The following is a 24,865-nucleotide window of genomic DNA, read 5'->3' as shown; positions in this document are numbered from 1 at the left end:
AAAAAACACCAACAGTTGTGGAGAGACAATTTCAAAATTATGCTTTGGTATATTGAATTACTCGGGATATACCTGATCCGATCATGTGGTCAGAAATTGGGCCGATCAGGGCATTTTTTTAGAGAATCATAATAGGTGAAAAAGATCGGGTTTAAAAAAAAAAACAAAACAAAAAAACGTGCTGGCTAGAGTCGCCAGTGTTAAGAGCCAGTTAACATTTTACAGTACCTCACTCCAACCCTGTGGTCATAATAATTCATTGCATCCATCGTGTGATGCAGTCTAGAACAAAGGCTTATTCACTTGCACAGTACACAGCCTGTCTGTTGCATTGACGATATTGAGTGCTTTTAGTTACATTTGGAAATTGTTTCTGTAACTATTTTACATCTATACCAGCCTTTTATAATCAGTGTATGTGTGTTAATCGGGGAAAGTTATGTGAACAAAATTTGTTAATAAGTCCTGGTGTATGGAAGCTAACCTATACTTATAGCTTGTATGTCAAGTAAAGTGTGGTGTCTACATGGTATTTGTATACTGGCGTGTATTGTGCAGTTGTGTTGAATGCATGCATGTTTCTTTGTTACAGTTTCACAAACTTAAACAAATTACTTCATATAAAACTATAAAAGACCAAGCCTTGTGTTTTGTTGGAGGACATTCAGTGTTAGCTGGCTGCCGGGCAGTGCACAAGGAAACGCACTTTTTGGACAGTACAGTTATATATTTTGTTTCATTTTTTACGGGACAAAAAGTAAAAAAATAATCCAGAAATACAATGGCCTTTCCAAAAGAAACAAAAATACATATGTATTATACTGTGCAAAACTCTCAGAAGAAGAGGAAGTACTGCAAGCAGTACAGCACTGTAACATGTTTGGAACTTTTGTTTAGGAAAAAAATAAATAGTGAAGATTTTTTTTTTCAGTATTGGCAAATTTTCAATATCAGGTGACTCTGACTCGGGTGCAAAAATATGCGATTGAGACACCCTTAATTATTTCAATTCGATAATCAGCAGGTAATACTACATTTATTTATTTGTTTCCCAAAGATTTGGGGGCGGGGGTGAAAAGAAAATGGACAGCAACATGTTGTCATCTAGAGTGATTTTACCTTTCATAGCAATTTGTATTCAAACCATGTGTGGTGGAACATTAGGCTTTGGTTTTCGTAGTCCTGAATAAATATGCTCAGAAAATGCTAATTGCAATAATGATTCTTGTCAAAGTACTGCAGTGTGGCAAATATAAAAGCGATTGGACAATGCGTGACAGACCCAACTCACCCCGCCACACTAAAACACATAGCGTAGCTCCTTGTACTAAGTAGGAATACGGGTGGCAGCTGAACATTCCCAACCCCACGAAAGGCTGCAAGCGCATCAGGGCTTAGATTAGTGTTGTACATAAAAGAACACAGTGGGGTAAAACAGAGCACACTGGTCCCTCCTGCCCCTCCTCAAAAAAAAAAAAAAGGAAAAAAAAACCTACATCTCCCCTGCTTGGCTAACAGGGTTGAGATGCTTGGATGAACCTGAAAAGCCAAGGGTCAGGTCTTTAACCTTGCCCTTTGGAAATCACAGAAAAGAACTAGGCTTTCTAAATCACCACGTTTCTGAGCTGACCAGTTGTAAACTAGCCAGTTACAATGTGCATTTCTCATTTTTCTCTTGCCAAAATATTCATACAAGCTCCTACCGTCTGTTCTGTCTATCCCACTGGGAATCTGCCATGACCAATTGAACAATGGGTGCTAGCAGCTGCAGACTTAAGATGTTCTCTGTACCGATTGTTTCAAAAGACTCTGTTGTGCTGACCATTCATGCAAGTGCCTTCTTGATTAAATTGTTTTTTTCGTACCCGATCTTAGGTTCAAGAAGTTCTTTTATCGATAGATTTTTTAATGTTTTTTTTTGCATCTTTGCTATTTTTACAAGCTCAATTCTTGTATCTTGAATAAGGGCATCTCAAGTATATATGACAGTAGGGCTGTAAGTAACGATTATTTTTTTTATAATCGAATAATCGCACGATTACTTAAACGATTAATCGGATAATTTAATTACCTTCACATTTTAACTTGAAGTTGTCAATGAAGACAAAATGGATGACTATTTCCTTCAAAAATATTTTATTTAAACTTCCTGACTTAAATATACTGTAGTCTACAACTGTACTGTTTTAAATACATAAAAAATAAAGGTTCTCAGTATAAAACAAAAAATTCTCAGTACACAAATCAGACAAAAGTCCTGTTTATTCAAATTAAAAAAAAAAAAAAAAAAGCGCAGGCAAAGCACTGATATAAATTGTGTCAATGACTCATTTAGTTTCTTTAAACAAACTAAACAACAAAATCGAATTATGAGAAGGCAGACTGTAATGAATCATCTTTACCTAAAAAAATGTTTTTATCCGATTACTCAATTAAAATAATAATAATAATTAAAATAATCGACAGCTGCAGCCCTCCATAAAAGCGTCACTGTCAGTGCTAACTTTGATGTCTGTGTACAGTTTCAGGGCGGCATATTTCTTCTGCCGTTTTTTTTTTTTTTTTTTTTTTTTTTTTTTTGTGTGTTAAAGTTGCATACCCAGGGTTTCGTAAGCCTGGTTGGCTGCCAGGCTTTTATTGCACCCACCCAGCTAAAAGAGGGCTACGGAAAAAAAGCAAAACAGATTTAAATCGCATTTTAAAATGGGGGGAAACTCACAAATTTATGATCTTAAGAGAATAATGACAGGTAAAAGTCAATCGATATGGGATTTTCAAATGCTGATGCCAACACTGATATCTAAAATAATTCTCAGCCGGTATCCAAAGCTGATTTTGTAAGCCAATATTTGAGGCCCGTATACTCTTTTTAAAGCACGTAGCTTATGAAAGGCATTTAAAAAAATAATGCTTCAACAGCTTCAAACTTGACAATGATGAACTGAGACTGAAAGGATTAATTCGGTTTAGTGCTACCAAAACAACGAACGTAGCACTTCTTTTTATGATTATACATACTCCGCAATAACAGTACATTACTTTCAAATAATTCAGCCCACTCGGACGTCACAACGAGATGTAAACAAATGAGAGTTTAAGAGGATGCTCGCCATCCTAAAGCTATTGCGAATATTACGCTAGCGGTACGAATTACATTTAGAGTGTAAGGATCACTCAGTAAACACATTAAAAGGCAAAAGCCTCATTGCATGTTCTCCCATGCAAGATAAAAAATCTTATACTATTTATAAAACAGGCAAGCCTGAAGTTTGGGTCCAGGGCCCTTCCTGGGTTCTACCGTCAGCCTGCGGCAGCCACGGATGCCCACACAGATGCATGATCTAAATCCTTTTTTTCGGCTTATTTTTTTCTTAATCGGCCCGATATATCAGTCGACCTCTAATGGCAGGTTATACGATTATTTAAATGAATGACAGGTTGATTTGACATGATTATTTTCATATCCTGGCCGCTTTATATTGAAAATGTTAGCATTTTTTTTCTTAAACAGAAATAAAATGCCAATTTGTTTATGGGTGACAAGAATATTTTAGGGCGGCTTCAACCAAATAGGCCTAATGACGCCAATGTTCTGGACTAAAACATTTTCGGCTAATGTGCTCAATGTGGTGTGGTTTTTATGTTTTCCCTCTGTTCTGAAAAAGATGAACACTGACTGCGCCTTATCGAACTTAGCCAAGCTGCAACTGTGCACATCACTTATTTAGCTACGTTCTGTGCGCATCAGTTATTTAGCTCTGGTATCATGTTCTGGTACTTCTGGCATTTGAATGCAAATATCGTTCATTTTCTATTCTGTTTGACCTAATAATTATTCTCTTTGTTTTTTCCTCCTTGTAGCAGGCCAATGAGGCGCTCCACCACCAGCACCAGTTAGCCGGGAATAGCCTCTTGCCTTTACTCACTTCTGGAACAGAGCCGCCTGATCAGAAACCAGTGCTACCCATAGTGTTGGACCAGAAACCACCAGTCAGTGCTGCAGAACTTCTTAAAGATAATGTGGCCAGCGGAACTGGAGCAGGAGGTGGCGGAGGACCTCCTCTTGCTGTTGTCAAAAAAGAGCCTAAATCAAAGACGCCATTCATTTGTGGCTATTGCAACAAGGCTTTCCGGGACAGCTACCACCTGCGGCGGCACGAGTCGTGCCACACTGGCATTAAGATGGTTTCGCGGCCGAAAAAGGCCCAAACAGCTCCCACCATGGTGCCAATCATTTCCACAGTACCTCGCGATAATAATGGAAATCCTTCATATGTCACTACTGTAGCTGGTATTTTGACAACGGCCACTACATCAACAGCAACGGGTACGAGTATTATGACCCCCATGCAACACCAACAGCAGCAGAACATCCCTAAAAAGACTCCCAAACCAGTGAAAAAGAATCACGGCTGTGATATGTGTGGAAAGGCTTTCAGGGATGTTTATCACCTGAATCGCCACAAGCTGTCGCATTCTGACGAGAAGCCGTTTGAGTGCCCCATCTGCCATCAGAGGTTCAAGAGGAAGGATCGAATGACATATCACGCACGCTCCCATGACGGTGGAGTTCACAAGCCTTATATTTGTTCTGTATGCGGAAAGGGATTCTCCAGGTATGTAGATGCTGTTTTATTGCTCGAAAAACAATCTTAACACATTTGGGCATATTGAAATATAACAGTATCAGTAAATCAAGTTCAGTATAGTATTATTGAATTGGCCAACATCGTAGTGTTGTTTACAAAAATGCTAATGTGGGGAGACTGTATGAGTCAAATCATCTTGCAATGACCAAAATTGTCACGCCTTTCGGGACACCGATATTGTTCTTGTTGAAGAATTGTTGATATTAATTGTTATAAATAAAAGTCTTGAAAATTGGATTAGTTGTACAGTGGTATGAAAAAGTATCCGGACCTTTTAAAATTGCTCACAGTTCTGTGTAAAATCACTAACAAATGTGAGCTGATCTTTGTCAAAATAACACAGATGAAAAAAGTGTGTGCTTTAACTAAAACCACCCAAACATTTACAGTTTTCATTTTTAATGATGCAAACAATGACAGAAGGGTAAAAAATATATAAGTGAACCATCACATTTAATATTTTGTGGCTCCCCCTTTGGCAGCAATAACTTCCTATAGATGCAGATCAGTCTGGCACATCGATCAGGACTAATATTCCTCTCTACAAAACTACAGTGCCTTGCAAAAGTATTCGGCCCCCTTGAAACTTGCAAACTTTCGCCACATTTCAGGCTTCAAACATAAAGATATAAAATTTAAATTTTTTGTCAAGAATCAACAACAAGTGGGACACAATCGTGAAGTGGAACAAAATTTATTGGATAATTTAAACTTTTTTAACAAATAAAAAACTGAAAAGTGGGGCGTGCAATATTATTCGGCCCCCTTGCGTTAATGCTTTGTAGCGCCACCTTTTGCTCCAATTACAGCTGCAAGTCGCTTGGGGTATGTTTCTATCAGTTTTGCACATCGAGAGACTGACATTCTTGCCCATTCTTCCTTGCAAAACAGCTCGAGCTCAGTGAGGTTGGATGGAGAGTGTGAACAGCAGTCTTCAGCTCTTTCCACAGATTCTCGATTGGATTCAGGTCTGGACTTTGACTTGGCCATTCTAACACCTGGATACGTTTATTTTTGAACCATTCCAATGTAGATTTGGCTTTATGTTTTGGATCATTGTCCTGTTGGAAGATAAATCTCCGTCCCAGTCTCAGGTCTTGTTCAGATACCAACAGGTTTTCTTCCAGAATGTTCCTGTATTTGGCTGCATCCATCTTCCCGTCAATTTTAACCATCTTCCCTGTCCCTGCTGAAGAAAAGCAGGCCCAAACCATGATGCTGCCACCACCACTGTGGGGATGGTGTGTTCAGGGTGATGAGCTGTGTTGCTTTTACGCCAAACATATCGTTTTGCATTGTGGCAAAAAGTTCAATTTTGGTTTCATCTGACCAGAGCACCTTCTTCCACATGTTTGGTGTGTCTCCCAGGTGGCTTGTGGCAAACTTTAAACGAGACTTTTTATGGATATCTTTGAGAAATGGCTTTCTTCTTGCCACTCTTCCATAAAGGCCAGATTTGTGCAGTGTACGACTGATTGTTGTCCTATGGACAGACTCTCCCACCTCAGCTGTAGATCCCTGCAGTTCATCCAGAGTGATCATGGGCCTCTTGGCTGCATCTCTGATCAGTTTTCTCCTTGTTTGAGAAGAAAGTTTGGAAGGACGGCCGGGTCTTGGTAGATTTGCAGTGGTCTGATGCTCCTTCCATTTCAATATGATGGCTTGCACAGTGCTCCTTGAGATGTTTAAAGCTTGGGAAATCTTTTTGTATCCAAATCCGGCTTTAAACTTCTCCACAACAGTATCTCGGACCTGCCTGGTGTGTTCCTTGTTTTTCATAATGCTCTCTGCACTTTTAACAGAACCCTGAGACTATCACAGAGCAGGTGCATTTATACGGAGACTTGATTACACACAGGTGGATTCTATTTATCATCATCGGTCATTTAGGACAACATTGGATCATTCAGAGATCCTCATTGAACTTCTGGAGTGAGTTTGCTGCACTGAAAGTAAAGGGGCCGAATAATATTGCACGCCCCACTTTTCAGTTTTGTATTTGTTAAAAAAGTTTAAATTATCCAATAGATGTTGTTCCACTTCACGATTGTGTCCCACTTGTTGTTGATTCTTGACAAAAAAATTAAATTTCATATCTTTATGTTTGAACCCTGAAATGTGGCGAAAGGTTGCAAGATTCAAGGGGGCCGAATACTTTTGCAAGGCACTGTACTGTAGTTCAGTCAGATTCCTGGGATGTCTGACATGAATCGCTGTCTATAGGTCATGCCACAGCATCTCAATGGCGTTCTTGTCTGGACTTTGACTTGGCCACTCCAGAACGTGTATTTTGTTCTTCTAAAACCATTCTGAAGTTGATTTATTTCTGTGTTTTGGATCATTGTCTCGTTGCAGCATCCATTTGTTGCAGAGGGTTCACTTACTTATTTTTCCTCCTTCTGTCATTATTTGCATACTATCTGCATTAAAATATGAAAACCTATAAATGTTTGGGTGGTTTTAGTTAAAGCAGACAGTTTTTACATCTGTGTGATTTTGACAAAGATCAGATCACATTTGATGATTTTATGCAGAAATGTGAGGCATTCTAAGAGGTTCAGATACTTCTTCATACAAGTGTATTTGTTGTAAATACAGTGGACCCTCATAATAGCGCAATCAGTTCCATGACCAAGCTCGTAATGTGAATGTGCTTGTATCATGAATTCATTTTCTCCATTCCAGTTAATGCATGCAAAACTTCCCCTGACACCCACTCTAATTAAAAATTCAAGGCATCATTTGTAAACCTAAATAATCTGAAAAAGTCTGAAGTCTAGCGACGTAACGAAAGTTTGAACAAGCCGAGCAGGAGGAGAGCAAGAACAATCAATCCTACTTACACCGCAACATTAAAGGAAATAATAGCATAGCGTAAACAAAATTTTCTGGAGGACATGGTTAATGTTTGCTTGTAAGCACAAAGGATTCGGAGATGAGGATGAGCTGCTGGTGGGCAGATGAGTGATTCTTTTGATGCTAGATCCTCGTATGCCACCTGGTAAGATGCCGAGAAACTTAGGAGTCAAGGCGAAAGAAAGCGCTCGCACTCCACACTCGGACATGCCAAGCAAGAGAGGTTTTTCTGGATTTTGCCCTTTGCTTATAAAGACAGAATTTGCTTGCTTAATGTGACTCATTTTCTCTCGCGACAACGCTCGTATTGTGAGAAACTGAACGTGAGGTGCTCGTATCATGAGGGTCCACTCCACTGTACTTTAAACATTATTTGTGGGATTCTTGATATGCCCCAGACTCTCATCTGCAGTCATCTTTAGATATGTTGAGCTTGAATCTGCTACTCTAGATCAATCTCAATTATCCTAAATGTCTTTATCTTTCGGTGCAGGCCTGATCACCTAAGCTGTCATGTAAAGCATGTCCATTCCTCAGAAAGGCCTTTCAAGTGCCAAGTAACGGTAAGTGTTTTCAACACCATCTTTAGGACATTTTTGTGAATGTCTTAACAAAGCCATATGCTACTGTTTCAGCATATCAACACACTTTTTAATATAACAGTATGAGAAAGTGTCAAATGGCAGTATGAAAAAGTGTCCACATATTTGAAGCATCATATTGACTGTAAATTTAAGCATGCAACTCCAAATGAGAATTAACCAAATATTCATAGAGTGGTACCTCTACATAAGGAATGAATTGGTTCTGGAAGTAGTTTCGTAAACTGAAAACTCTGTAAATACAAAGAATAAAAGTTAATACACTCATTTAAAGGGTACCACGGCTAGAAAGACATGTAGTTCTTATAAGATAAATGTTAGTGTGAATTATAGTTATAAAAATTTGATATTAAAACCCCTCTTAATGTTTTCGTTTTAACAAAATATGTAAAATTATTTTAACTAGTAGGTCGCCATTGTTGACGTCGCAGGGCGGTGACGTTACATGGCCACGCTGCCGACTTCCACCGTGTCACTCTTTAACTACATTAACATGTCCTTGGTTGTGCCCTTCCAATTTGAACCTGAGTGGAACATTAATGTGAAGGACAGCAAAATGGATGAGTCGAGTAGTGTTTATGTGTCAAGTTCGCTAATGACAGCACTCCCCTGTTCTAGTGACGAGAGCAGGAGAGTGTTTGATGTCAAAAACTGTTTGCATGGTAAACTATTGTGTGATCCAACTTATTCCAATATTATTATGGAGATAGTTAGCATCCAGAGCTGCCGTGTGCTTTACATATAATTAGGGTATACAGTTTAACACAGCAGTTTGATTATATTTTTTGATAGCCCGGGGCCACGCATCACAACACACGAAAACGTTATCCTCTACCGAGACGTCTAATGGTGTCTAATGACGTCTTACCTTATTTATGTCACGTAAAAGCAGATGTCCAGATTGGTGATCATCCTGCCGGTTGCTTCCCGGTGAAGAAGCGACACGTGAAACGAATAAATGTATTAATGCCCAACAGATTATAATGACTCCTTATTTTGCACGTTGAGATCTAAGAGACAGAGAAAGGCGAGTAGACACAGGCGTTCACTGGACTGTGTTGTTTATTGGCATTAGCTTTGGCAAATCATTCACAGCAAACATAATTATATTGTAATGAAAATGCAAAAAAATATGTTCGTACCGCTCAAAAAAATAATGTTCACAAAAAGAAAAGTGCGTCAATCTGTATTAATGAGACCCTGTTCTCACACGGTCAAACAACAATGCAAAGAGAACTGGCATTCACAATCAAAATAGATATGCAAAATGCAAATAAAACTTACTCAGACTTTGGTAAACTTTGGTAAAACTAAATATTTTAGCAACTAGTTTATCTCAAGAAATACACCCTTTAAAGCTATCGGAGCACGAGGGGCGAATGAAGAGGACGTTGGGATATGCACATATAGTGGAGGTCCCACTTAGCCAAATAGATGCCAGGAAGATGCTGAGCAATAGCCAGTGGCAGAGCAGCTATAATTATGTTACATTCAGTAAACTCTGCGAGTAGCAGCCCGTACTGTATTTTAGCCTTTCGTATCCTGAAATCTCTTCAGTAGCGATAGGCAATATTTTCCAGTTGTGAGGTGTTGTAACCTGAAAATTCTGTATAATTTAATGTAGAGACATTTGTAAGTAGAGGTACCACTGTACATTCAAAATCAATTTGAATAAGTGTATACAGTTTTCTCCAACCCCTATTTTGTGTTACCTTATTAAATATAAAGAATTAGACAACTTGTATAATATGGTCATGTTTCCTTCAAAGAAGAAAGTTCTTATGTGTTTATTTTTTTGTCAGTAATTTAATAATAATCTCCCCGCCCCCCCCAAATATATGTATTTTTTTAGGCCTGTACATCTGCTTTCGCTACCAAAGACCGTCTACGCTCCCATATGATTAGACACGAAGGCAAAGTCACGTGTAACATCTGTGGCAAAATGCTAAGTGCTGCCTACATCACAAGTCACCTCAAGACTCACGGTCAGGCCAGCTTCAGCAACCAGTGTAACAATAAAGGTAGGCTGTTTTCAAATATTACAATCCCATTCTGACTTGACATATGATCTTGAATACAATCTAGTCACGGTTGCAGTTGCAATGTCTACACAGGTTATAGTTTTTTTGGGTTTGTTTATTTTTTTAAATATGTAATTGCTGTCAGAAAGACCCCATGTAGTGGTCTAAAGGAACGTACTATATTTTCTGGGCTAAAAGTCGCACTTTTTTCGCAGGTTGGCAGGAATTAGTCTTAAACGGGACTTATACAGCGTACAAAAAAGTGAGTACACCCCTCGCATTTCTGCAGATATTTAAGTATATCTTTTCAACGGACAACACTGACAAAAGGACACTTTGACACAATGAAAAGTAGTCTGTGTGCAGCTTATATAATAGTTAATTTATTTTCCCCTCAAAATAACTCAAAATATAGCCATTAATATCTAAACCCCTGGCAACAAAAGTGAGTACACCTCTTAGAAACTTCGTTCATCCCTAAATGTCCAAATTAAGTACTGCTTGTCATTTTCCCTCCAAAATGTCATGTGACTTGTTACAGGAGTGCTGTCAGCATTGCTGCAGAGATTGAAGAGGTGGGGGGTTAGCCTGTTAGTGATGAGCCCACACGCCGCACTCTACATCAAATTGGTGTGCATGGCTGTCACCCCAGGAGGAAGCGTCTTCTGAAGACAGTACATAAGAAAGCCCACCCGTCTCATCAGACCATAGGACATGGTTCCAGTAATCCATGTGGTTTGTTTACATGTCTTCTGCAAACTGTTTGCGGGCTTTCTTGTGTACCATCTTCAGAGGAGGCTTCCTCCTGCACACCAATTTGATCTCGAGTGCGGCGTATGGTCTGAGCACTAACAGGCTGGCCCCCCACCTCTTCAATCTCTGCAGCAATGCTGACAGCACTCCTGTAACGAGTCACTTGACATTTTGGGGGGAAAATGACAAGCAGTACTCAATTTGGACATTTAGGGATGCACGTAGTTTCTAAGGGGTGTACTCACTTTTGTTGCTGGGGTTTAGATATTAATGGCTATAATTTGAGTTATTTGAGGGGAAAATAAATAAACTGTATTATATAAGCTGCACACAGACTATGTTTGTGACAAAGTGTCATTTTGTCAGTGCTGTCCCATGAAAAGATATACTTAAATATCTGCAGAAATGCGAGGGGTGTACTCACTTTTGTGATACACTGTATGATAGTAAAACATTGAATTTTATGTGTTTAAATGTTATCAAACCAAAAAAGGGGTAAACATTACCCACAACGAGGGCACTCTAAGTTGTGATTAAGAAGCGCTGAGTAGTGAATTTCAATAATACACTATTTATGGGGCAAGTCTCTTTATTTGAATGAAGGGATGGAACAATAAGAAGGCATTATGTTCCACTGACTGTCATCAGGCATTGAAGAAGAAGAAGAAGAAGAAGAAAAATGTGGCTTAAAAAGATGCAACAAGTCTGTTCTGTTCTGTTCTGTTAGACATGACAACTGACTACATGATTTTTTAAACTTCTTTGGGAAAATGAAAAGTTTTCATGAGCCATGCAAAATTACAAACCCTTTCCTCATTCATATGCTAGCAAAAATCGACATTGAATGCCCGTGACCTTGGATCACTCGGGTGGCATTGCATCTAAAACTGACACCAATATGTAAAGGATATCACCACATGGGCTCAGGTGCTCTTCAGAAAACCAATGTTAGTGCTACATAAAAACTCTTCTATTCAAAGCAAAAGCCATTTATCAACAACACCCAGAAAGGCCACCGGCTCCTCTGGGCCTGAGCACATCTAAGGCTAGGTTCATACCGCAGGTCTTAATGCACAATTCTGATTTTTTTGTCATATCTGTTTTTTGGCGTGCCCGTTCAGACTGCCTTTGTCCATTGAGCCCGTTCAAGTATCACGCATGCGCACTAATTCGCAGTCCAAGACGCGCTGAGCAACTGACCCGCATGAGCAGGAGCATCAAAACAAATGACCACATGACACACATGCACATGTACTAACAGTTTGCTTACACGGTCAGGGCAGAGTCAGGGCAATCTTGAAATATTGCTCATTTGGAGCAGAGGGAAAACCGAGCATTTTCAAGCTTATTGTCAACCCATTTTATTTTTTATGACTGTCATCAAGCCTGGTCCTTCCCCAAAAGTCGCGTTCAAAGTAGGAGCTAATGCTAATGAAGCACAGCCTCACCGCTACCGTAGCTCCCTGTCTCTCTCGCTCTTTTCTGACGTAATTGCTGCATGAATTCCGATTTGGGCGACTTGACAGTTCAGACCACTGCTACATTCTGGAAAAATGTGGCCCAGATCGGATTTAAACCACATATGAAAGTGACGCAGATCGGATTTGAAATGGTCCACTTTGATGCAACTTGTCATGTTCAGACTGTCAAGTTAATGCCTCACTAAAGTCGGAAAAACACGAAAAAAATCGTATTCGTGAATTAAGACTTGCGGTATGAACCTAGCCTAATATGGACTGATGCAAAGTGGAAATGTGGTCTGACGAGTCCACATTTCAAGTTTTTTTTTTTCCTGCGAATTTTGTGTTCTGCGGGCCTAAGAGGAAAAGAACGATCCGAACTGTTAAGGACCTAAATTTCAAAACCCAGTACAGTACCTGTTATGGTATGGAGCTGTGTTAATGGCATAGGCAATTTACACATCTGTGAAGGCAGCATTAATGTTAAACGGTACATGGAGAAACATGATGCCATCTCTTTATAGGGGAGCACATCAGGTATCAGTGCTACTAGGTGTTTTATTCAGCAGTGACTACTGAGGTAAACGTGACTGTTAGCTTTATTATGTTTTTATTTTACACCCTCATCACTCTACAGCGCTGTGTCTTTACAGATTAAATAAAGCCTTCATGTAAGACTTGTTAGTCACGCATCGACAGTGGTCATTATCAATAGAAACCTAGCCCTCCATAGGGCTATTAGCAAGGTACGGTAATGTTAATCTTATTTATTAACGCTGAGAAGTCTACTGCTTTAACATGGCGGCTGTTTACTTACGACGGCAAGTCTGCTGTGTCGCATCTAGTTCCATGTACATGTGATATCAATGAGACTCATCAGATGCTACTTGCTTCCACCGTAGCATTATACGGGTGTCGTTTGTAGAAACGTTGGCATAGTTTGTAGCGGCTGTAGGCTGCAATCAGGTATTATTGCTTCTTCCTCTACAGACGTGACGTCAACTGCATTGTCCCGCATTAAAAGTAGTCCGGGCAAAACGTAATGCTTATAGCTGGTAAAATTAAACGATTCCTCAAGGTGAATAAAATTACTTGGATCATTTTTTAAATTCGAGTTACTTGAGTATTTGTTTCAGCTCTACACTCAAATCCACTCATGCTTTGATGCTCACGCTGCTGAGAACAGGCTCTCACTTACACGAGTTGCCATAGAACACTATGCAAGTTTAATGATGACTGACACATTTGTGCCTTTGATCGAAGAGGTACAGAGCCTTCACTAGCCCGACCAACGCTACATACTGTACGTGTCAATAATTGTTAACTTTAAATAGCAAACTCTAGCTGCCTGCTTACCAAGAAAAGCAGCAGGAAGGAGAGTGAGAGACTGTACTAGCATGAAGCAGAAAAACATGTATATATTGTTTCTGTTAAAAATCTGATCCTTTTCATCTGATTCAGATCCTCTGAAAAATGACGCGATCGGCCTGATTTCTGACCACATGATCAGATCGGGACATCCCGAATTAGGAGTACTTAATTATTGAAGTGCAAATCTTACATAATGCTGCTTTAAGACTATCTTGTAAAATATAATATCAAATAGTATAAAAATTAATGCAAGCATCAGAACAGATATTTTTTGCAATGTAGCCAACAGTACATGTCCTTCTCAAAAAATTTGCATATTGTGATAAAGTTCATTATTTTCTGTAATGTACTGATAAACATTAGACTTTCATATATTTTAGGTTCATTACACACAACTGAAGTAGTTTAAGCCTTTTATTGTTTTAATATTGATGATTTTGGCAAAAAAGTCAAGAAAAAAAAACAAAAATCCCTCCCTAAAAAAATTAGCATATTTCATCAGACCAATACAAAAAAGTTTTTTTTAATACAAAAAAAGTCAACCTGCAATTAATTATATCAGCTATATACTCAATACTTGGTCGGGAATCCTTTTGCAAAAATGACTGCTTCAATGCAGCGTGGCATGGAGGCAATCATGCTGTGGCACTGCTGAGGTGTTATGGAGGCCCAGGATGCTTCGATAGCGGCCTTAAGCTCATCCACAGTGTTGAGTCTGGTGTCTCTCAACTTCCTCTTCACAATATCCCACAGATTCTCTATGGGGTTCAGGTCAGGAGAGTTGGCAGGCCAATTGAGCACAGTAATGCCATGGTCAGTAAACCATTTACCAGTGGTTTTGGCACTGTGAGGTGCCAGATCGTGCTGAAAAATGAAATCTTCGTCTACATAAAGCTTTTCAGCAGATAGAAGCATGAAGTGCTCCAAAATCTCCTGGTAGCTAGCTGCATTGACCCTGCCCTTGATAAAACACAGTAGAACAACACCAGCAGCTGACATGGCACCCCAGACCATCACTGACTGTGGGTACTTGACACTGGACTTCAGGCATTTTGGCATTTCCTTATCCCCAGTCTTCCTCCAAACTCTGGCACCTTGATTTCCGAATGACTTGCAAAATTTGCTTTCATCCGAAAAAAGTACTTTGGACCACTGATCAACAGTCCAGTGCTGCTTCTCTGTAGCCCAGGTCAGATGCTTCTGCCGCTGTTTCAGGTTCAAAAGTGGCTTGACCTGGGGAATGCGGCACATGTAGCCCATTTCCAGCACACGCCTGTGCACGGTGGCTCTGGATGTTTCTACTCCAGACTCAGTGCACTGTTTCTGCAGGTCCCCCAAGGTCGGGAATCGGCCCATCTCCGCAATCTTTCTCAGGGTGTGGTCACCTCATCTGGCTGTGTAGCGTTTCCTGCCATACTTTTTCCTTCCCCCAGACTTCCCACTGAGGTGCCGTGATACAGCACTCTGGGAACAGCTTATTCGCTCAGAAATATCTTTCTGTGTCTTAGCCTCTTGCTTGAGGATGTCAATGAAGGCCTTCTGGATAGCAGTCAGGTCTGCAGTCTTGCCCATGATTGCGGTTTTGAGTAATGAACCAGGCTGGGAGTTTTTTAAAGCCTCAGGAATCTTTTGCAGGGGTTTTGAGTTAATTCGTTGATTCAGATGATTAGGTTAGTAGCTGCTGTAGAGTAGCTTTTTATGATACGGGTTTTTTTTTTTTTTTTTTTTTTTAATTTTTGTTTTTTCTTCACTTTTTTGCCAAAATCACCAATACTAACACAATAAAAGGCTTGAACTACTTCAGTTGTGTGTAATGAATCTAAAACATATGGAAGTATAATGTTTATCAGTACATTACAGAAAATAATGAACTTTTTCACAATATGCAATTTTTTGGAAGGACTGTAAATATACAGGAACAAAATCCAGCACTGAAACATATTTTTAAATATTTTAACAGCATTCTCCCAATAAATAGCCTCCCCACCCAAAACAAAGCAGTGTCTTTAACGATGTCAACCACGCCCCTACGTGACGGCAGTCTTGCCCTATGTTTTTGTAATCCCTCCTGTGTCTGTATTTTTGACTAGGCATAAATGACTGGCAGTGGAATCACTCAGGGCCACGAAAAGGTAATCCAGTCCTGTAGTTGGTAGCAGAAACTTCTAAACCTAGAACTTTACTAAACACAAAGTGGCCAGTTTTTAGTCTTGTTGCACCATTTCCCCTTGAAGACCTGTGTTTTCTCTGAGAGCTGGTGGAAATAAGGTTTCTGTGTTCATAGCATGTATAATTGTGTGCGTATTAGGTTAAAGTTCATGAAGCAGGATCAGTAGATTATTTGAATTAATCAAAAACTGGACCATCATGCAGGCTAGATGCACACTACCCGGCTGTTAGCCTTAAACATTAGATGATTCAACTGCTAGTTTGACTGAACAGTTTGTCATAGATTGTATCCTCAATGAATTGGGACACAAATACTCCAGCAGCTACCTGTCATAATGCTATTTTGGCAAGATTTCCTGGCAAAGTCCCTGCCCTAAACTGATTAGACAATCCTATTAACAGTCATGCATTGTTGTGTTCATCTAGCCTTCTGCACATAGATCTGGGGATGTTTTGACACTGTTTTAATGTTCAAAATTACAGCTTTGAAACAATCGGACAGTTAGCCGTTTAGTCTATTGATCCTGCTTTTTGAATTTACCCCTTAGGTGATTTGACGGTAGGAGAGATTTTAAATAACTCCTTCCAAGTCCTAATTGACAACTCTCACAAAGGTAGGTTTCTCCAGCTATATTACTTCAGTTGACATAATGTACAAATAATGTATTTACCGTTTCAGCGACCAAGGTAAAGAACGATGACGGTGAATGGACTGTTGGAATTACTGCACTTTGTTTTGAAAGTTTTGAATACCTTGGTGAATGGGCTTTTATTCATTTTTTACCCCCTTTTTCTAATTTGCAGATGCCAACAACGTACACAGCAATTCCGCCACGACCACGCCGGTCACCAACTCGGCAGCCATTACCTCTACCATGAACCGTGGTGGCAACACAAGCAATCCGGTCACCATTGCCGCTCAGATGAACATCACCACCAGCACGGTCAACATCACAAACCCCGTCAACCTGCAACACCCGGTCACGATTACAGGCCCGGTGAACCTAGCCTCCGTCAACATCCCCACCACAGCCCACATGAATATTGCCCATCCCGTGGCCATCACCACCCCAATGCCCATGAATATCACCGGCCCACTTAACATTGCAATGAGGCCCATGGAGAGCATGCCTTTTCTATCCCAAGTTCTGCCATCCTCACCTCCTTGGTAGTTTGTTTTTGGAGTCGGTGAGTAACTGTTGAGAATGTAACCTCTTAATAATAGACAAACCTGTCAAATCTTAGTAGAATAGCATTCTCAGTGGATGGGTAAAATGTTAAGTTGGCATACCGTCCGATGTTCTGCATCATCACCCGACGACTCACATGAATTTTGAATCAGTGCTAAAATGATAATTATTATTTGTATTTATAAGAGAGGAAAATGCTTGGAAAACTTCTGCTAAAACACGTGACAAAAGCACGTCGTAAGCTAGATAATCGACATATCAGACGAATTGATTCATCACATTGATGCAAAATGCAGTAAATCAAATATTACCTTTTGAAGCCGTCCCTATCAATTTGCCAAGAAAAAAAAGTTCTTCCCCAACTAGGAAAGCAGAACGATTTTCTGACCTTTATCTATAAAAGGGAGAAGCAACAGGAAATGAAGTGTTACACTGCTCTTGAATTACTTTTTTTTTTTTTTTTATGCCAAAGATTTTTCAAGCAACACAACTTTTGTGAGTTCTATATTTTCAAAGATTCGGGAGCCCAAATACATATTAAATCAACCTTGCTTGCGGGATGCATTTTAACATATTTCTTCATTGCCTTTTATTCAAATATATAATGTTACATTTTAGTACAGATCGTACACTACTATTATTGTCAAATAGATATTCACTAGTATGATCATTGATTTTGAAGGTTTTATCAATAATTATTACATTGTCAGCAGTTACACTTTCTCCCATTATTTGAGGTCTAACCTGTAATTTTTTGGTTCCTGTTATTAAAGTGGAACTTCAGAATTATTGACATTAGGTTTAATCTTCGAGTTAGCGGGGGTTTAATTAGTCGGTGGAGTTGATTTCAACAAATTCTGCGCAGTTTGTCAGTTTCAGGGTTCCTGAGTGGCTAAGCTAGCGTGAGTTAATGGTGCCTGCTTAGCATGCCAATAAAAAATGATATCAACAGATCTAACATAGTCAAATAAATTCAAAATGCAGATCATTGTTCGAAATAACCATGCGGCCAAGACAAGGTCACCCCAAACTGCCGTAATTAATTTCATTCTGCGAGACTTTTTTTTTTTTTTCAGATTCGTAATGCGACCACAATAGAGAGGAGTGCTTCGGCCACTCGTGCTAAGTCTGCTGGCGAATCCCTTTCATTTTCATAAAAAAGATTAGTGGTGAAAAAGTGATGTGATATCACTCTGCCTGCTTGCCTCGAGAGCCTGTTCCCTACAGGGCTGTTGGATTACAAATGTTGCTGTTCATACTGCAATTATTGACATTAATGTTTTTATAACTTTATCCTGAAAACATAGCAACACTATTGATTGATTCTTATGCAAGTATAAGTTGTTTTTTAATGGTATGCTAAGCAGGCACCAGTGTTGTTTTTGGCAGCCCTTTTAATTTACCTCTTAGTCTTTTGGACGATACTTATTAGTCTTAGTTATAGTTTAATTGTTTCAAAATGTGTTTGTCTTAGTCTAGTTTTTATTGACGAAAACTAATTTTGTCTAGTTTTAGTCGACATTTAGTCAATATTTTCGTCTGTAAAATTAATAAGTTTCACTCCAAAAATAAAGTTACCGACTATTTCGAAAGAACATACGACAGACGAGCGCATGTTGTAGCATCTACAAGAAATCTACAAATCTATCACATGATAATACAGCCTCATCAGGGAAAACACATCATTTTCAATTAATTAAACCAACCGGGACGCCACAAACTGCACGTAACAAAAAAAAGTTGCCTGAGAGTTAAACAGGGCACTCGACGTTAGCAATTGCCTAATGCTAATGCGGACGCCATGCTAATGCTATGAGTGGGATATAGTGTGTGATGATCACTCAGCACAATGTTAAAGTAACATTGCATATTTTCTTTTGCATGGATAAGAAAAAATCTTACAGTGTGTGTCTCAAAACAAGCAATGGGGAGAGGACACTAGTGGGTTAGTTGGGGGGGGGTGCAGCATGTCACATGAGTGACACAACCAGACACGGCTATATGCAGGCTAACTACACATGAAATTTCACACGTTGTGAACATGTGACTGAAACTATGGCGCATTTTCACCTTGTTCTCATCTCGTCAGAAAACTGTCATTCTTGTGCTTATGTTTTCTGGTCAAAGTCATGAAAAAATGGTTCGTCGATTTAATATTTTCATTATAGTCATCGTTGACGAAGACAACACTGGTAGGCACCGTTGACTTGCGCTAGCTTAGCCACACCGGAGCCCTGAAACTAACATATAACTAGCAAACTGCACGGAATTTGTTGAAATCAACTCCACCGACAAATTAAACCCCTGCTAACTCGAAGATTAAGCCTTATGTCAAAAACTGTGAACTTCCCCTTTAAGTTACTGAACAACAAACAATAAGTGAACAGCTGGACTAAGAATTTACTGTGTTCTGGGCATTCGATGTCAAAATATGTGACATCTTACAACCATTCATCTTAACAGAGATGTGAATAATGCTTCCATTTAAGATTCTGTTTTAATTTTTAGTTTTAAGATATTTTAGAGGACTAATCAATATTTAATAGTTTATGTATTTCAAGGTATTTCAAATTTGGAGGGCGGTGTTGAGCAATATTTTGGTTTCTTTGTTTCTGAGGCTGGTCAGAACTGTTTGTAATCAATTTGACATCACTGCTTGATACACTACGCACTCGTGTGATGTCATCAATTTGGGATAATTTTAAAATATTTATATCAGAACATGACCAGTATTGGTACAGTAAGAAGGGAGGGTGGGTTTTTAATTTTGTTTTTTTGTCCCCCCAACTAAGTCTGCTGAGGTTTCGCCCTTCACAGTATTATCAAAGGTCAAAATGGGAAGGGTTTTTAAATTTTATTTTTATTTTATTTTATTTTTTTACTGTAGAGGTCAATAGGTTTGCTTAGTTGCACATGGACTGTGCACAACCACAGTTGTTGGGTTGGTTAGAATGTTTACATTAGGAGGCATAGGATCTAAATTCTGCAAAAACTCAGATGACTGAGATTAGTATTTTGAAATAAATGAATGAATGGTATTACTTTTTTGTAAATAAAAAAATACATTGTGTCGCTTTAACCTACGGAAGCGCCAGTCTGACTTTGCACCACAAGCTCCAATTAAGAACTATATCAGCATTGATACGTGCGACCAACAGCAACAATGCCAAAAAATGATCGATGAATACATCTATCACTGTAAATTGCACGGAAGTACCTGGTTTAATACATCAAAAATCAAGTTGTAGCTGTAAAAAATGAAAAATCTCATACTGTATATTTTGTGCTCTCCAAAGATTTTGTGGAAACAGTGGGTAACAATATCACCAGCATTATTCTTTTGAACTGAATTTTCACTGTATAGCTTACATTTAAAAATATATATATTTTCAGGTCTATGTGAAATGTAAAGGTGCTATGAAATGGTGACCATGTGAAAAAATAAGAATTACTCCACTAGTGTAATTTTTATGTGTAAAAAAACAAATTAGGCAGTCAAATCTGGCTGCCTTTTTACTATTTCTTAGTTTTACCATACAAAATAATGCATTGGGGAACAACCACATTTTTCCCAGCAATTTTGTTTGTGACGTCACAACCAGAATTGATGATCATGTCGAGCTTTCTAGTGCTGCGCTAGCTACCTAACTGTCACACTGCCTCACATCTGCAAAATGTCAGCCCTTAACTAAATTGTAGAATTACCACCTAAAAAAATGATGCAATACAAAAATGCCTGCAGCATAAGACATTCTAAAACATAAGCAAAAGAATATGTGTAAATGTTTTCTCTGTGAGCTTTTGGAAAATATTTTTGTGAAAGTGCACTCCTGTGGAAAGAAACTTGATCATATTCAAGTTCAAAGACTGATATTTATATACAAGTTAAAAATAGCCTTGTGAGAAATTCATAGCAAAGTTCATATAAATTAAAAAATAATCGAGAAGTTAAGAAATTAATATAAACTATGTCATTTTTTTTTGGCCCAGCCTGTTAAAAGAATCTGAATCGTTTGGAAATGGAATCGAGACGTGGAATTGGAACCAGAACCGTTAGAATTCAAACGATGGCAAACCCTATTCCTTACATACTGTACTTGTCTTCCTTTAGCCTCACCTCAATTAAACCCTTCAGAGACCATTCACGCTGTTAAAAAAATACACCAAAAACTTTATTGAAACGTTAGACTTTGTGATAACATACAAGGTTTTTCTGATATCTATAGCTTAACTATCCTTTTCAGTCAGTCTTTTATAAGAAATATGTAATCACTGTTATTGTAAAAATGTACAAATGCTTCAGACTCCTACATTTGCATCTGTGAGAATAGTTTATGTCCTACACATGTACATTAAAACTGTTTTAACATTTGAAAGCATTGTATTCTATCTATGGCATAATCATTGGATGGGCTGAAAAAAAATCACCCCCCACTCCAAAAAAACCCCCATTTAATCTAGCACATACATCAGTCGACATCGCTCAAGAGAAAATGGCGTCGGTTCGCGCATGTGCAGTAGCAATCCGATAGCCCGTCACGATCGGGTAATGACAGTGCCTATGGTTAGCATGCTAGCAACTCATTCTGGGTTTGACATCTTCTGTTTGGAGATTTTTCAGTGTGTGAGATCAAGGCAGTTGAGAAAGGAAGAATAATTAGGATCCATTTTCATTAGTAAGCCTTTTCGTTTTTGGATGGATTTGTGTAAAACAGATGGTCTGCTATTATTTTGAAGTCAGTCATAGCATTTCATAGCACCTTTAAATTGAGGCTGTGCTCTAAATGGTGGATTTATTGTTCCCATCAAATTAAGAGGCAATTTAGATTTGAATCATACCTTATATATGTGGCCACTATCTATGTACTGTCGAGTCCTATTTATTAGGAAGAGTACCATTGTCTCCTTGATGCCAACATTTTAAAAGATTTAAAAAGCTAATACTTTTTTTTTTGCTGTCAAGTACAGGTAGTCCCCAGGTTATGAACGAGTTCCCTTCCTTCGCTGGAAACGTAACCCACATTTTCGCGTAGGCCGAAATTGACCCTTTAAGTGTGCCTCAATACATCCCAAATCTCGATTATCCAAAAACAAGTATTACACGTCATTGTACTGTCCTTGCGTTGGAGCTAAATCCTAGCTAAACAGCGAGCCAAGCTATAAAATGACTGTGTCAGACGTCCGTGTGGTTTGCTGACTCTATTCATCTGCTCATGACATCAACACTTGCAGAATGAAACTAGAATAAAAAATCAAATAAGTTTAATCTTCCATAACAGCAATCAAAATTTGCGTTTAGCTGTTGATACAGCAATAACAATCCACACAAGCGATTAGCATCTATCAATGGAGTACCGCAAGCGACACGTCATTTTTGCTCATTAATGTTCATGACGTTAGCAATTGTTGCTTGGCGGGTCAACCTCCCGTTTGTCCTTAAGAGTAAATGCATGGAAATGGTGTAAGAGCGAGATGTTTACAGAGCTTAACCTAGCAATTCTGTCCGACAATGATCTCCCTGGTGCCAAATTCACTGGTAAAGATATGGAAGAACATATAAATGTTCAGTTAAAGAGATGGCTTGAGTGTCGAGGGCTAAAAAACGACGAAACGTTTACTCAGAGTTTTTGGTTTCGGGAAATGTATAAAGAAAACATCGTTCATATGTTGTAATGACTAGAGTCGTTTCTACAAGTTCCGTAGCAGCAGTGTTTGCCCGACATGTTTTTTTTTTTTAAAGATTATCGGCGAAAACAAGCAGGAATAACATGGATTGTATGCGAGGGCGTGTCTATAATAACCCACTTCCGCATTACGATGGCGACGTCACGGTCTAAAAATAGCATTCGTGCGGTACGCTATTGAAAACGCACAATAAACAGTACAAAAGGTGTTGCCTCTGAGGATTCTTCAAAAGCAACAAATGTGCACGCAGGGTTGCAGCCGTAATCTTTCCCCTCTCACTCGGCTGCGCTCTTCCTCGTTCCTCCTTCGTGTGTGCAAATACGTTGTTCTTTGTGTGTACATGTACTCTTACTCGCGTGTGGAAGTACTTCCTGCTCTATGTGTCCAGCACAAAAACAAAACCATGCATCACTAAACAAAAGTCAACATTATTTAAAAAACAAAACAAAACAAACAAAAAAAGCAGACAAAATAGCGGACGAGACTCCGACGTCGTAAAGTCCAAATAATGTAAGTCAGCTACGTTGTAACCCAGGTACTACCTGTACATCAAAAATAATGGGCTGCTTCAATCTGTAATATGTCTATTTCGCAACAAGGGGTTATTGTGTCGTTCAGGTTCAAGGAAGAAAAAGGTCACGTTTATAACATGTCAGCTAATCTTCAAACTTTTGGGGATTTTTTAAAATGTTGAATTAAAGCAACTAATGCAAAGCAATGCCATGAAAAGATTAGTGTAAAGCTCATTATCAAGGCCTGAAAGTATTTTTTTTTAAGCACAGCAATAGTAACCTATCACATTGGCCTTACAGCATTAACTTTCCTTCCAAATGTTTGTACAATTTTGCAGCGTCATGTATTGCGACTGTGTTGCCAATTTGTTTCCTTTTCGTCCATCCACAAACATGAGCTTGATTTTTATTTCTTGACTGGCCTCAGTGCAGTGCAGTGCTAGTTAGTTTTCTTCTGGTTTAATATCAGCCTCAACAATTCTGAAGCTTTCTGTGATTTCTGGTCCAAGCAAATCTGACAATGTGAACCCTGTGTGAAGTTGATGATTTGTGTTAAGTGTCAGGTTTCTAAAGCACTTGGGGCAAACAAGGATATGCACACTACAAGAGGGCGAGTGGTACTTAGAGGCATTTCAATTAGGTGGATGTTGTCGACCAGGCCGCATTTTTTTGTGTCTTGACTGCCCAAATGTCCTCATTTCATTGTATGCATGTCAACACTGTCTTCCAAGGGAAATGCTACAAAACGTGGGATGGCATTATGATCTTGGACATTTTTATTCATTTAATAGCTACTATTTTAATTTACAATGTCGCATGTGGACTGATTTGGTCCATTATAGTTTTCAGTTGAGAAACTTTTTTTAGATAGTGACATTATGTCCAAACAAAACACTAAAAAAATTAGGGTAAATTCAAGCATGTGCTGTCATATGTCCTTCTCTAGTGGCCGTGAACAAATGTGCCTGAAATACTTTGCGAGACTTCTCCACAAATTTACTGTGACAGAAGCCTTTTTCAGATGTCGGCAGATGTCCGACAACCAAACTATGGCATTAAGCATTTTATTTGATGGAACATGAGTGTGATTTTACTGCAGTTGAGGAAGGATTGTGAAAGAAAGACTTTTTTTTTTTTTTTTTTTTTAAATAAATAAATAATGAAGTGGGAGGGGTTTTCTTGGGAAAACATGTATTTGGCCAAATAATTGTGTTTTCGGGGAAATGATGGCAAATGTTGTGAAGGCAAATGAATGTATATCTTTGTACAAACGTTTAGATGCGAGGACTTAGTTATAGTTATGACAGACATGCAAGAAAAAAAGTCTTTTTATAAAATCGTTTTGTATTAGATGAAAAATAATGTTTTGTACATACGAAGGCTAGGCTTTCTGATTAGCAGAAAGGTAAAACATTCCTACATTTTTTAAAAATGTATGTTCATGGAGAATAAATATGTAAGCATATGCGCAATGTTTTAATGTGCCTTTTATTTGGGTTTGTCTGAATAAAAGAAAACAGTAAAACATGATTGTCAACTGGCCATGTTGAGAAAAATCGCGGACGCGATAAGTGTTTACCAGCTCGCTGGCTCACAG

General features: G+C 38.8%; 1 protein-coding gene across 3 annotated transcripts in view; it reads left to right on the top strand.

The window, feature by feature from the left end:
- Nucleotides 1-24,408, top strand: part of LOC130917552 (vascular endothelial zinc finger 1-like) — a 30,406-nt gene extending 5,998 nt beyond the window's left edge. The window contains exons 2-7 of one of the 3 annotated variants that reach the window (XM_057839095.1): nucleotides 3,862-4,616; nucleotides 7,999-8,068; nucleotides 9,960-10,128; nucleotides 15,803-15,844; nucleotides 16,430-16,495; nucleotides 16,686-24,408. In XM_057839095.1, coding sequence (XP_057695078.1) covers nucleotides 3,862-4,616; nucleotides 7,999-8,068; nucleotides 9,960-10,128; nucleotides 15,803-15,844; nucleotides 16,430-16,495; nucleotides 16,686-17,053 — 1,470 coding nt within the window. In that variant the 3' untranslated portion in view covers nucleotides 17,054-24,408. The remainder of the gene's footprint in view (nucleotides 1-3,861; nucleotides 4,617-7,998; nucleotides 8,069-9,959; nucleotides 10,129-15,802; nucleotides 15,845-16,429; nucleotides 16,496-16,685) is intronic. The other 2 variants (XM_057839096.1, XM_057839097.1) reach the window with 2 other exon arrangements.
- Nucleotides 24,409-24,865: the final 457 nt, after the last annotated feature.

This window comes from Corythoichthys intestinalis, chromosome 6 (genome assembly GCF_030265065.1).
Source record: "Corythoichthys intestinalis isolate RoL2023-P3 chromosome 6, ASM3026506v1, whole genome shotgun sequence".
Taxonomy (NCBI): Eukaryota; Metazoa; Chordata; class Actinopteri; order Syngnathiformes; family Syngnathidae; genus Corythoichthys; species Corythoichthys intestinalis.
The sequence above is the reverse complement of the archived record's forward strand: the minus strand, read 5'-3'. Positions and strand labels throughout refer to the sequence as shown.